Raw genomic sequence first — 15,329 nt, 5'->3', positions numbered from 1 at the left:
GTTACCAATTCTCTCCACGGTGCTGATCAAGGTACTGATTTGATGTATAAAGCCCTATACAGATTTGGGTTCTGCCTACATTCAATATAGCCTCTCTCTCCATGAGCCATCCACGCAGTTGAGATTACAGTCACATTATGACAACTATAAAAAGAACGTAAACATTCAAAAGATGTTATAATAAACTATAATAAAAAATGTTGATGGAAAAAAGCACAAAAAAGAAACAAAAATAACTAAATTAGTCTAAACCAAAAAGCCAAATCAATAAGATTCAAAGATTGTTTTAAAATTATGCTTTTCAAAATAAAGGGACATAGAGCTAGAAGATAATGAGCCAAAATTGGTCTGTAAGATATATGAGGTAATTGGTGGACAAAATAATGAAAGGGGGGGGATTCCACTCCCTTTATGGGTCCTTAAAAAAAGATGTTGTGAAAAAAGTATGAATGAACAAATTGGAAGGACAGACAGAGGCTACTAGAGCAAGGTGCCATCATGGTTGCCACCCCCATTGTTTCCTGGGACCTTGGGCCTTCACCTTCCTGATCCTGAGAGGTGTCCTGACCAGAAGAGGCCAGAGAGAGAGGGACCCAGATGACATCAAAACCCCTACTGGCTCCAGTTGAATCCCAAACACCTCCTGCGATCACAAATTACCATCTTTGAGGCTGTCAAATGGGGCAGCAGGTTGGAGGGGTGGGGGGATTCCTTCTAAAACAGTCTCCAGGGAAAGGGAATAGCGGATGTTGTTAAAATAAAAGCCTTACTTAATACTTTACATGTCAAAGGCTTTAACTGTTTTTTCCTCTTTTCTGTAACTTTAATAAAAGGTTAAAAGGATGTTTAACAGTATGTTTGCCATCGGACCGAGCAGGCTGAAGCCTCTGTACGCCAAACCCCTGACCTTTTTTTAATACTATTTAATGTTATTCCATCTAAATTAATACAACAATCCCCACATTTGAATTCGATGGGTTGAAAAGTAGAGAATCTATGTGTGTTACAATCAATGAAGTTAAACCTGTCCAAATCTCCAGGTGGAGGCACTTAATTTGATTTAAACCTAGTTTACATCATTTAGCTGAAGTGAATGCCTTAAGTATTTAAAGTGAACCAGTATAAATCAGGGTTAAATTCAATTGAGAGCATCCATGCAGGAGTCTGCACTAGTTTCACTAAACTGATTTAAAACATATGCAGAGAAAAGCTCTTTAAGCTTCTAAATTCATGGTTTACAACTGAGAAGCAAAATGGATCAAGTTAGTTTTCAAAGAAAGAAGGAAAAAACTGAAAAGAGAAAATGGAAAGGCCTAGTTCTCTCTCTACTGGAGTGGAATTTAGTTTGCAGTATTTCGTTTTTCACGTGCACTCTAGTTACCTCAGAGTCTGCAGTGGGCTGTTGTTTAACTGTTGTTATGCCGAAATCTAAACCAAATACATCTCGAGATTTTTTTAAACCACGTTCTTCTGAGAAGGAAGGAGCATCTTCTGGGGCAGCTACTCTCTCAGCAACTTCTGGATGGGCCACCTGGTTACAAGATTTAAAAATAACAATGTGTAAAAGTATAGATGGGATGCATGAGAAGCTGGACAAAGACCAGGAGTCCTTCTATGGCTGAGGGTCTGAAACGTCAGGCTCACACATAAAAAACTTTCAAAATCAGCCCATTGACAATGATATAGTCCTGTTCCAGGCCTGCTAGCTTTTTATCAACAAATAATATTTATTCTTCATTTGCTCTCTGCGATAACAGAGCTACCTCATGATTAGAATTTCAAACATTTAACGCAACATACACAAAGGTATTTAGGCTCCTTTCTGCATCTTTAAGAACAATTTAGGCATCACTGTGACATTCTCAAAAACACAGTGCAGTTGCTGCCAAACACTAAGGTGTCTAAGGGCTTGCCTACACTACCACTAAAGATGCTCTCCCACCGACATAGCTTCAGCCTCCCGTTGAGGTGGAGTAATTACGTTGACGGGAAAGGGCTCTCCTGCCGACTCAGCGCATCTTCATCAGGCACACTATATGGGAACAGCTGCATTGATGAAAACATGCCCTAATTTTCTGCCAGGCAGCATTCACAAAGCTCCAGCTGGAGCCCTAGGGGCCCCAGAGTAGGATTCCCAAACTAGGCAAGGGAGTGCCGATTTCCCGTGGAGCCCGTTCCAGAACACCAACAACCTAAGAAAAAGACAACTAGGTGTGAGCAAGTCAAGAATTTTTCAACAGATGTATGTGCGTCTTCCCCGCTGGTTAGGGAGCTCATGCAGGATCTGGGAGACCCAAGTTCAAATCTCTCTTTGCCTCATTTGGGGCAGGAATTTGGAGCAGGTTGCCCACATCAGTGCCTAACCACCATGCTGCTGGATATTCTAAGAAGGAAGGCCCCACCAAATAAGTTTGAGAACCACTGCACTAGCCAGCCTACGGGTTAGGTGTTGTAACTCCTAAGTACTTCTGTGGATCAGAGCCTTAAATTATGTTGCCTTACATCCTCTGCCCATTGTTCTGCATGACCAAACTGAGGGCTTTATTTGAAGTATGCAGCAGTAAACTGCAGAATAAACAGAGTGGGTAGCGAGGTGATATTTGTCAGGCATTTTGATTGTTTGGGCCAGATTCTCCCCTGCACCATGATCTGCTTAGCGTAGGAGAGTGGGGAGCAGCCCAACAAGGAGTTGGTAGTGGTAGTATCCTGCTTTGAGCAAGGGATTGGACTAGATGACCTCCTGAGGTCTCTTCCAACCCTGATATTCTATGATTCTATGACTCCTGATATACAGGGTGGCTTGGAGCAGGTGGAACTGTTCTAACTTTAGTCAAGCTGGCTACGTTCCCCCAAGAGACTATTCTGTAGTTGAAAACTGGTGAAGAGCAGCAGTCTCTCACCCAAGGTGCCCCCAAACCACTAATGCCATGGTATGTGGTGGGGTAGTTGATGCAGCCGCTGATTATGCCAGCTTTCTGCCAGATGAGAGTCACCCTCCCTCACCACAGGCCAACTCTCAGTTGGCCCCAGCAATGGCCAGATTGTAACTCCTTTGCACTTCTTACAACACCTCTGATTCCAGGAGTATAGAGCTATTTGATTATCTTCTCATTTCTCTTTTTCAGCAACCTTTGAGAGTGAGATTATATTTTCTTAGCAGCACTCCCAGCTACCTTTGAGACACCACTGACTTCCTGAGGAAACTACAATCCATCGGTGATCTTCCTGATAACACCATCCTGGCCACTATGGATGTAGAAGCCCTCTACACCAACGTTCCACACAAAGATGGACTTCAAGCCGTCAAGAACACTATCCCCGATAATGTCACGGCTAACCTGGTGGCTGAACTTTGTGACTTTGTCCTTACCCATAACTATTTTACATTTGGGGACAATGTATACCTTCAGATCAGCGACACTGCTATGGGTACCCGCACGGCCACACACTATGCCAACATTTTTATGGCTGACTTAGACCACCGCTTCCTCAACTCTCATCCCTTAATACCCCTACTCTACTTGCGCTATATTGATGACATCTTCATCATCTGGACCCATGGAAAAGAAGCCCTTGAGGAATTCCACCATGATTTCAACAATTTCCATCCCACCATCAACCTCAGCCTGGACCAGTCCACACAAGAGATCCACTTCCTGGACACTACAGTGCTAATAAACGATGGTCACATAAACACCACCCTATACCAGAAACCTACTGACCGCTATTCCTACCTACATGCCTCCAGCTTTCACTCTGACCACACCACACGATCCATTGTCTACTGCCAAGCTCTGCGATACAACCGCATTTGCTCCAACCCCTCAGACAGAGACAAACACCTACAAGAGCTCTATCAAGCATTCTTACAACTACAATACCCACCTGCGGAAGTGAAGAAACAGATTGATAGAGCCAGAAGAGTTCCCAGAAGTCTCCTACTACAGGACAGGCCGAACAAAGAAAATAACAGAACGCTACTAGCCGTCACCTTCAGCCCCCAACTAAAACCCCTCCAACGCATTATTAAGGATCTACAACCTATCCTGAAGGATGACCCAACACTCTCACAAATCTTGGGAGACAGGCCAGTCCTTGCCTACAGACAGCCCAGCAACCACATACCACACAACAGAACCACTAACCCAGGAACCTATCCTTGCAACAAAGCCCGTTGCCAACTTTGCCCACATATCTATTCAGGGGACACCATCACAGGGCCTAATAACATCAGCCACACTATCAGAGGCTCGTTCACCTGCACATCCACCAATGTGATATATGCCATCATGTGCCAGCAATGTCCCTCTGCCACGTACATTGGTCAAACTGGACAGTCTCTACGTAAAAGAATAAATGGACACAAATCAGATGTCAAGAATTATAACATTCATAAACCAGTCGGAGAACACTTCAATCTCTCTGGTCACGCGATTACAGACATGAAAGTTGTGATATTACAACAAAAAACTTTAAATCCAGACTCCAGCGAGAAACTGTTGAACTGGAATTCATTTGCAAATTTGATACAATTAACTTAGGCTTGAATAGAGACTGGGAGTGGCTAAGTCATTATGCAAGGTAACCTATTTCCCCTTGTTTTTTCCTACCCCGCCCCCCCACCCGGACGTTCTTGTTAAACTCTGGATTTATGCTGGAAATGGCCCACCTTGATTATCATACACATTGTAAGGAGAGTGGTCACTTTAGATAAGCTATTACCAGCAGGAGAGTGGGTTTGTGTGTGTGTGGGGGGGGGGGGTGAGAAAACCTGGATTTGTGCTGGAAATGGCCCAACTTGATTATCATACACATTGTAAGGTGAGTGATCACTTTAGATAAGCTATTACCAGCAGGAGAGTGGGGTGGGAGGAGGTATTTTTTCATGCTTTGTGTGTATATAAAAAGATCTTCTACACTTTCCACAGTATGCATCCGATGAAGTGAGCTGTGGCTCACGAAAGCTTATGCTCAAATAAATTGGTTAGTCTCTAAGGTGCCACAAGTACTCCTTTTCTTTTTGGTATTAGTTAGGCTATTATCTCATGTTCTGCCTGGTTGTTATGTTGGTTTCAATATTTTTATATTATCCATATAAGAATATAAGGACAGCCATACTACGTCAGACCAAAGGTCCATCTAGCCCAACATTCTGTCTTCTGATAGTGGCCAATGCCATGTGCCCCGGACAGAATGAACAGAACAGGCAATCACCAAGTGATCCATCCCCTCTCGCCCATTCCCAGCTTCTGGCAAACAGAGGCTAGGGACACCATCCCTGCCCATCCTGGTTAATAACCATTGATGGACCTATCCTCCATTAAACTTAACTAGTTCTTTTTTTAACCCTGTTATAGTCTCGGCCTTCACAACATCCTCTGGCAAGGAGTTCCACAGGTTGACTGTGCATTGTGTGAAAAAATACTTCCTTTTGTTTGTTTTAAACCTGCTGCCTATTAATTTCATTTGTTGACCCCCTAGTCCATGTGTCCATCCCTGGTTGGGATGATTTAGTCGGGGATCGGTCCTGCTTTGAGCAGGGGGTTGGACTAGATGACCTCCTGAGGTCCCTTCCAACCCTGATATTCTATGATTCTATGATGTTATAAGGAGTAAATAACACTTCCTTATTTATTTTCTCCACTAGATACTGAGATTATATCATTTAGCAATGAAACTGTCCTTGGGTGGACTGTAGCAACTACACACAGTTACCGACCATAAGAGTTAAGGACAGGAAGGGAAAATCCTGCACCTCAAAGGAACCAGCCAATGGCAGAATATAGTTAGTGTTCCTGCATTCTCTTGCCTCATTCACTACGGATCTTATATTAAGTAAGAATAAGAATGGCATACTAGATTTTTTCCATATAAAATTCTTCTACGGATGGTAGCCCAGATTCTCTTGCCCTGAACCAGATCCTTTGAAGCTGTAAGCTGGCTAAAGCTGGCCATCTGAGAATTCCCTTGCTGACAATGCCAACATATCCAACTCTCATGCCAACTGCCCATCCTAGTGCAGGGGACATGATGTGAGCAGAAGAAAGCATGTCAGAGGCAGCGGTGGAGTGCATATGTGCTCCACCAATTCTCAGCTGGCAGTTTCTTGGGGACAATAAAGTGTGGCAAAAGCAGCCACTAAATGTTCAGCATTATGCTGGCCATCAATGATTGGCGCACAGAACCAGGGAGCTGTTACTGGCTCCTGGTGCCCCACTGACACTCTTCTATGCTGACCTGAGTTCAACATAAGACACTCTGATCAGCTTTGTCTGGCACACCAATTCTTAGTACTAACAGACAACAAACGTGCAGCTAACTTTCTTAAAAACTGTGCAATATATTGTATTTGAGAAATAGTATGCAATACTGTAATCAGAGTGTATAATATTGCATCTGCACAAGGACAGAGAGCTATGTCTGGCCCCCAGCAGAAATCAGAGTAGCCCTTACACTCAGGAACACTTCCCTTGCCCCAAGGGTATTCCTCAGGGGATGTTTCTGCACCCTTAATATCACCATGCCAGTGTAAAGTGCAAGAAGCCTTCTGTCTGCAGGAGATCTCAAATTTACAAAGGCCACTAAAATCCAGTCACTATGCTGTACTCATTGGGAAAAATGAAGTTTAATTCCCAGAAGTTTCTGGAGAAAATCCAAAGATTTGAAAATGTTCCCAAGGAAAAGAATAACTCATCCAACAAGGGCCCTAATGACATCTCTGGACGTTTTAATTTCTGTTTGACATAATTTGATGGAATATACTGCATAGAGGGAAAAATGCATCAGGTTAATGCTTTAAAAAAAGGCAAAGTATTAAGAGTTATCATTGCAAAGGTCTTAATCAATTTTGATATTATCTACTGATGAGTAATTTAAATAGGATGCATTAGGAACAGTGCGTTCTCTTAACATTCTTCATTAAAGCAGTTGCAAGAACAATTCAGGAAAAAATTTATACACACAACTTAAAAATACAATATTTTTTCTACCCAAAGTGCATGCTTAGGCGGCTCATGTATTGCTACCCAAAAGTAGAATTTAAAACTAGGTGGCCAAATTTCCCACCGGGCTTGCGGCTTTATAATCTTTGCACTGTAAGTTATCACTGCAGTAGAAAGAGAGAGCCTGAGACATGAGGCCGGCTATAAGGGGCCTGGTGTAAGGCCTAAGGCCTGAGCTAAAATCAGGCCCTGCTGAGGTAAAGCAAAGTTAGCAAGAGTCAAGATATGATCAAAAGTCAGGCCCTGTTACAGCACATGCCTACTTACGAGTTCACAGAACCTGGCAGAAACAGGACTGGTATTGCAAAAACACAAACACTCCTAGGCACTAAAAGTAAACACATTCCAGAAGGTTAGTGCCAGAACACCCTGATACCAAGATATGGTGTAAGCACACTCCTTGAAGTTGGTACAGGGACACACTGGACCCTCTGAAAGATAAGGTCAGGATACAGCGTGATGGATAGAGATGTTTTGATCACACCAACCTATACATGGTAAAGAGTAGTAACCATGTCAGAAGGGCAATATGTAACTTCTTTGTATCAGTGTATAAAGAGGGGTCTTAGAGGCAAATGTTTTTGTCTGATCGACGGGGGAATGGAAAGTCCGGCCATTCACTGAGCTGGTAAACATGTGTTCGTGGTCCTGTAGAGTCTATGGGATTCTCTGTCCACAATAAACCTGGCTGAGTGCCTTCGCTACTGAAACGAGTCTGTGGTCTTCTTGTGCAATTCAATCAAGGTCTGCTGCGTCAGCTATCTGCACAGAGCTGGCATAGCACACGTCAAGAACAAACACAGCCAACAACTGACAACAATCATTATGATCACGTAGCCTGACCTCCTGTTTAACTCAAGACACAGGAATTCCTTGAATTAATTCCTATTTGAACTAGAGAATATCTTTAAGACAACCCTCCAACCTTGATTTAAAAATGGTCAGTGATGGACAACCAACTGTGAACTCTGGTAAATTGTTCTAATGGTTAATTACTTTCACTGCTTAAAAAAAAGTGCTCCTTATTTCCATTCTAAACTTGTCTAGCTTCACCTTTCAGCCACTGGATCTTGTTATACCTTTGTGTGCTCGGCTGAAGAATCCATTATTATCAATTTTTGTCTCACATGTAGGTACTTACAGACCATGATCCAGTCACCCTTAACCTTCTTTTTTGTTAAATTAAACAGAGTAAGCTCCTTGAGTGTCTCACCATAAGGCATGTTTTCTAATCCTTTAATCATTCTTGTGGCTCTTTTCTGACCTCTCTCCAATTTACCAACATCCTTCTTGAACTGCCAACACCAGTACTGAACACTATTTCAGCAGTGGTTGCACCAGTGAGAAATACAAAGGTAATATATTCTCTCTACTCAATATTCTCCTGGTTTATGTATATATAATATTTATTCACATTGGTTCTCTTTGCCACAGAGTCACACTGGAACTCATGTTCACTGAACCCAACCTAAACCTAAAGAAAATCCCCCTGCTACTCTTGTGCACTTTCCCTACTGTTCTCCACATGCTTTAGGAGGATACAGTCCTATGCTCTCTCACACAGATAAGTTGGGGGCATTGCTCAATGGGCATAAAGTTTGGGTTTTTTGGGGTGTGATATGGGAGGTACTGCCATAACTGATTTAATAATTAAACTTAGTGTTTGCTACTCTAATTGTGGTTTATTAATTTTGGACCTACATTTTATTGCTTATTAGGCATTATTTTAATACTGTTTTTTTATTTATATTAATAGATTTTTAGACTAATTTTTTAAAAGATTATAGTTTAATAAGTACAGATTTACAAAAACAAAATAACTATTAAAAATCAACAAAAATTTTAGTTACCTTTACATCAGCCTAAAATTATAAAACCCCTAAATTAATTAAAAAAATAATCCTGTAATATAACAAACACTAAACAAATGTAATTCCAAATAAAAATAAATATTTAATTCAAATAAAAATAATCCAACAAGTACAAATAGCTACTCTATTATTAAAAAAAACCTAAAAATTAAGCCAAAAACTAATTCTCAAACATTTAAATAAAACACAGTTATTAAAACAAACGTCTACAAGAAATTACAAAATAAATTGCATCTTCATCAATAAAATATCAGCAAAATCTTAAACTAATATTTCTTACTTTAAAAAAAATACAGTATCTTTACAAACTCCATAACAGCTCAGCAAAAAACTAAATATTAAACAAAAAAAAACCCCAAATTATTTCTACATATTATTAAAAAATTTAAACAAACCAAACACAGATCAAACACAGCCTCAATATAAAAAGCATAATTTTAAGGTGCATCAAAAAATAAAATTCTCAAATACAAAGCCCTCTACTTAGACAAATAAACCCTAAAGCAAACTCAATAAGTAAAATCCTAAAAAAAGATAAAAACCTATATAACAATCCAATTCACAGCACCAGGAAATACCGTATTAATTTTACGGGCCAAAAGAGTTAAGGTTTGGGGGATTGAGGTTTTTTGTTTTGTTTTTTAAACGAAGACTTGTTGTTGGGTTTTTTTGGCAAAGAACACTCAAAAGCATTTATTTTAAATTTGGAAGATTATAGATTAAACATAAAAAACAAGGAATTATAACAAGCATTTAAACTGAAACTGAAACTGAGTAACTATGCAAAATAAACCATTAAAATACATTTTAACAATTTTGAGGTAAAATATTAGTGTCTTATTTTCACCAACAACCATTCTTTGACAGAAGAAAAGGGTTAATTTTACTCTCAGTCCTGTTGTGTGAAGGGTATTCACTTTTTCTGTTTTTAACAGACAGAAACACAAAGTAGAGAACAGACGGGATAGAAAAGGGGGGGGAGGGCAATACAGTTTTTGTTTATATTTTTGGAGCACTGGACAGCTGGTCAATCATGAATAGATACTTTAGGCTGGCAGGTGAGCCATGACACTTGTTGCGTGGACCCTGGCTCACATTCCACTTAGGGATCATTTTTTTTCCAAACAGGGCGTCGCTGGATGGGCCTTTTATTTTGCTATGCTGGTGTTTGCAGTACAGTGGGTTTGAGGATTCGATGAAAAAGCTGAGCAAGTGAGGATAGAAGGAAACATGCGTGGTGGGTACAATAGGCCAGGGGAGGCTAATACTCGCCTAAACAAAGCCCAGACCCCGCCCATGCTCCACCCTGTCCCCCATCATAGAATCACAGAATATCACGGTTGGAAGGAACCACAGGAGGTCATCTAGTCCAACCCCCTGCTCAAAGCAGGACCAATCCCCAACTAAATCATCCCAGCCAGGGCTTTCTCAAGCCTGATCTTAAAAACTTCAAAGGAAGGAGATTCCACCACCTCCCTACGTAACGCATTCCAGTGCTTCATCACCCTCCTAGTGAAAAAGTTTTTCCTAATATCCAACCTAAACCTCCCCCACTGCAACTTGAGATCATTACTCCTCGTTCTGTCATCTGCTACCACTGAGAACAATCTAGATCAATCCTCTTTGGAACCCCTTTTCAGGTAGTTAAAGCAGATATCAAATCCCTCCTCATTCTTCTCTTCTGCAGACTAAATAATCCCAGTTCCCTCAGCCTCTCCTCATAACTCATGTGTTCCAGGCCCCTAATCATTTTTGTTGCCCTCCGCTGGACTCTTTCCAGTTTATCCACATCCTTCTTGTAGTGTGGGGCCCGAAACTGGACACAGTACTCCAGATGAGGCTTCACCAATGTCGAATAGAGGGGAATGATCACGTCCCTCGATCTGCTGGCAATGCCCCTACATATACATCCCAAAATGCCATTGGTCTTCTTGGCAACAAGGGCACACTGTTGACTCTTATCCAGCTTCTCGTCACTGTAACCCCTAGGTCCTTTTCTGCAGAACTGCTGCCTAGCCATTCAGTCCCTAGTCTGTAGCGGTGCATGGGATTCTTCCATCCTAAGTGCAGGACTCTGCATTTGTCCTTGTTTAACCTCATCAGATTTCTTTTGGCCCAACCCTCCAATTTGTCTAGGGCCCTCTGTATCCTATCTCTACCCTCCAGTGTATCTACCTCTCCTCCCAGTTTAGTGTCTTCTGCAAACTTGTTGTGGGTGCAATCCTTGCCATCCTCCAGATCATTAATGAAGGTATTGAACAAAACCGGCCCCAGGAGCGACCCTTGGGGCACTCTGCTAGATACCGGCTGCCAACTAGACATGGAGCCATTGATCATTACCCGTCGAGCCCGACAATCTAGCCAGCTTTCTGTTCACCTTATAGTCCATTCATCCAGCCCATACTTCTTTAACTTGCTAGCAAGAATACTGTGGGAGACAGTGTCAAAAGCTTTACTAAAGTCAAGGAATAACACGTCCACTGCTTTCCCCGCATCCACAGAGCCACTTATCTTATCATAGAAGGCAATTAGATTAGTCAGGCATGACTTGCCCTTGGTGAATCCATGCTAACTCTTCCTGATCACTTTCCTCTCCTCTAAGTGCTTCAGAATTGATTCCTTGAGGACCTGCTCCATGATTTTTTCAGGGACTGAGGTGAGGCTGACTGACCTGTAGTTCCCTGGATCCTCCTCCTTCCCTTTTTTAATGTTGGCCACTACATTAGCCTTTTTCCAGTCGTCTGGGACCTCCCCCGATCGCCATGAGTTTTCAAAGATAATGGCCAATGGCTCTGCAATCACATCCACCAACTCCTTTAGCACTCTCGGATGCAGCGCATCCGGCCCCATGGACTTGTGCTTGTCCAGCTTTTCTAAATAGTCCTGAACCACTTCTTTCTCCACAGAGGGCTGGACACCTCCTCCCCATGCTGTGCTGCCCAGTGCAGTAGTTGCTCAGACTTCTAAACTTAATCCAGAAGCTCTCAGGTTTTTCTGCAGTTTCATACCGGAGCGCTGAGCAGTCATACTGCTCCCTTACATACAATGCAACTCCCCGACCTTTTCTGCCCTGCCTCTCCTTCCTGAACAGTTTATATCCATCCATGACAGTACTCCAGTCATGTGAGTTATCCCACCAAGTCTCTGTTATTCCAATCACATCATAATTCCTTGACTGTGCCAGGACTTCCAGTTCTCCCTGTTTGTGTCCCAGGATTCTTGCATTTGTGTATAGGCACTTGAGATAACTTGCTGATTGTCCCACTTTCTCAGTATGAGGCAGGAGCCCTCCCCCTCACGCTCTCCTGCTCGTGCTTCCTCCCGGTATCCTACTTACCTCAGGGCTTTGGTCTCCTTCCCCCGGTGAACCTAGTTTAAAGCCTTCCTCACTAGGTTAGCCAGACTGCTTGGGAAGATGCTCTTCCCTCTCTTCGTTAGGTGGAGCCCGTCTCTGCCTAGCACTCCTCCTTCTTGGAACACCATCCCATGGTCAAAGAATCCAAAGCCTTCTCTCCGACACCACCTGCGTAGCCATTCATTGACTTCCACGATTCGACGGTCTCTACCTAGGCCTTTTCCTTCCATGGGGAGGATGGACGAGAACACCACTTGCGCCTCAAACTCCTTTATCCTTCTTCCCAGAGCCACGTAGTCTACAGTGATCCGCTCAAGGTCATTCTTGGCAGGATCATTGGTGCCCACATGGAGAAGCAGGAAGGGGTAGCGATCCGAGGGCTTGATGAGTCTCGGCAGTCTCTCTGTCATATTGTGAATCCTGGCAAGCAGCAGACTTCTCGATTTTCCGGTGGAGGAGGCAGATAGATGACTCAGTCCCCCTCAAGAGAGAGTCCCTGACCACCACCATTCGCCTCCTTCTCTTGGGAGCGGTGGTCGTGGAACCCACATCCCAAGGACAGTGCATCTCTTGCCTTCCAATCGGCGAAGTCTCCTTCTGTTCCCTTCCCTCAGATGTATCATGTAGTCCACTCTCCGCATTAGTACCTGTGCAGAGAACATGAAAATGGTTGCTTACCTGTATCTGCACTGCTGGTACATGGACGCTCCCCTTTGTTCTTCTGGAGGTCACATGCTGCCAAATTTCTTCCCCGTCCTTCTGTCCCCTCTGCACAGTCTGCTCTGAACCTTCAGAATGTTGTGTCCGTAGAAGCATATCCTGACATCTGTCAAGGAAATCTTCAGTTTCTCTTATGCATCGATACTTGTTTCTCCAGACCTTGAACCTTCTCTTCCAATATGTAGACGAACTTGCCTCCTTGGTGCCCAAGCTGGCGGGAGCTCAGCAATGTTGCCAGAGGGAGGTAAGAAGGCCGGCACTGGGGGCGACCCAGCACTGAGTCTGGCCAGCAGCCCAGCACTGGGGCAGACGCTGTGGCTGGCCAGCGGCCTGGGAGTAGCTCGGCAGCCTGGCGCTGGAGAGTGGTGGGTGGCCCGGTGCTGGAGCCCAGCACTGAGGCCAGGCCAGCGCTGGGGGCTGATGCTGAGGCCGGCCAGTGGCCTGGCACTGGTGCCGGCTGGGGGCCCACGGTGGTTCAGCCGGGACTCTTCTGGCTGTGGGGGCGCAGAGGGGAGAAAGACGGGCACTCAGGGCTTCAGCAGACAGGGGGTAGGCGTGGGGCCTTGAGCACAAGTGGCCGGGCCGCGTAGCTAGCCTCCCAGAAGGGGACCTCACATGCCACCCACGGAAGGAAATATAATTGGGCAGAAAGTAACATACAAAAAGTGAAAGGAGACAGAATAGGGTCTTTTGTGACTCTGATTGGAGCCCCTGACAATTAGGTAAGAAAGTCCTTCAGTCTTGTCTATGTTTTCTTTCTCAGGGTCAGGGAAGATGAGATAAGCTGGGCTGAGACAAGTGGAGCTGAGATGCCATGGTGCTTTTTTAAAAAGTCCTTTTTTTTTTTTTTTTTTAAAAGAAGGAGGGGAAGGTACGCAGCATAGTCCATCCCCTCATTATTTTGTTTACTGATTAGGCCTACACCACTACACCAGTTTTGGTCTATTAATTTTTGGACTCACATCTTCTCACATAGTCCCTGTGTTATATTAGTATGCCTTTTTGTTTAGACTAATTTAGTCTCTTGTTTGATTTTCCTGCACCTTTTTATAACATTTTTATTGAAAATACCTTGACCTACTTTTCATGGTTAATTCCCAAGCAGGGAAAATGTTGTGGGCCAAATTGTCACGCCAGACCAAAGTCAACTAGTTTCCAGAGTTTCAATTTTCATTTTTAAAAAGTTAGTCTGTAACTGCTATTGTTGCAGAAGAAACCTTCAAAATGTAATCCAAGTGTAACCAATACATAGGTGTCCGCCTGAGTTTGCAGAGCCTGAAAAAATAGCTCTGAGGTATGCACCATCCATTCATTTCATTTCAAACATCAACATTATTAACTATTTCACTGCTCATCAAATCTTGTAAAAAAGGAGAGAAGTTTATTTTGAGATCTAAAATATAAGTAGGCCTTTAACATCACAGGATGTACTTGGAAGGAAGCACAATGAGTTTTGTTTTCCTGAACAGGATCTCAGCTTTAAGCAGCTTGGGAATACTGTTGTATTACATTTTAGGTGTCATGAATCAGGAATAGGTTCAAACAGGAATTATTTCAGGAAGTTCAATGATCTGTGTTATGCAAAAAGAAAAGGAGTATTTGTGGCACCTTGGAGACTAACCAACTTATCTGTTACCTTCGTCAGCTACAGCTCACTTCATATGAGCTGTATCTCACGAAAGCTTATGCTCAAATAAATTGGTTAGTCTCTAAGGTGCCACAAGTACTCCTTTTCTTTTTGCGAATACAGACTAACATGGCTGTTATTCTGAAACCTGTGTTATGCAGAAGTAGGGTGACCAGATGTCCCATTTTTAAAGGGACAGTCTTGTTTTTGGAGACCTTTTCTTATATAGGTGCCTATTACCTCCCACCCCCATCCTGTTTTTTCACAGTTGCTATCCGGTAACCCTATACAGAAGGTCAGACTGGATGATCACTGTAGTCACTTAAGCGAAATGAGAGAAATGGTGTCTTATGTGACGGATTTGTTCAAGGTGAGGACTGTATGAGTGTGTACAAGGTGCTAGACAATGTATCAATAGTGCTCTAGGCTAATGTTTTTACAACAAAGTTGAGTTATCATATGCCTCATTATATACCTGTAGGTACTGCTGCAATATGTTTTGGCTCATTGTCTACAAAGATATGACCACCTTGTTAGCTTTAGATAAGCTATTACCAGCAGGACAGTGGGGTGGGAGGAGGTATTGTTTCATGGTCTCTGTGTATATAATGTCTTCTGCAGTTTCCACGGTATGCATCTGATGAAGTGAGCTGTAGCTCACGAAAGCTCATGCTCTAATACATTGGTTAGTCCCTAAGGTGCCACAAGTACTCCTTTTCTTTTTGCGAATACAGACTAACACGGCTGTTACTCTG

The 15,329-nt window shown here is 43.0% G+C and overlaps 1 protein-coding gene across 12 annotated transcripts in view; it reads right to left on the bottom strand.

The window, feature by feature from the left end:
* The window catches only part of LZTR1 (leucine zipper like post translational regulator 1), a 317,240-nt gene that overhangs the window by 173,473 nt on the left and 128,438 nt on the right, over nt 1–15,329 (bottom strand). For 10 of the 12 annotated variants that reach the window (XR_013348515.1, XM_077839232.1, XM_077839229.1 and 7 more), the window contains one exon: nt 1,382–1,531. The exons of the other annotated variants lie outside the window; for them this stretch is intronic. Coding sequence is in view for 9 of the 10 variants with exons in the window: in XM_077839232.1 (XP_077695358.1) it covers nt 1,382–1,531 (150 nt within the window). In the remaining variant the exon portion in view is untranslated. The remainder of the gene's footprint in view (nt 1–1,381; nt 1,532–15,329) is intronic. 12 annotated transcript variants of the gene reach the window in all.

This window comes from Eretmochelys imbricata, chromosome 21 (genome assembly GCF_965152235.1).
Source record: "Eretmochelys imbricata isolate rEreImb1 chromosome 21, rEreImb1.hap1, whole genome shotgun sequence".
NCBI classification, from domain to species: domain Eukaryota; kingdom Metazoa; phylum Chordata; order Testudines; family Cheloniidae; genus Eretmochelys; species Eretmochelys imbricata.
Note: the sequence above shows the minus strand (reverse complement) of the source record. Positions and strands in the feature narration are given on the sequence as shown.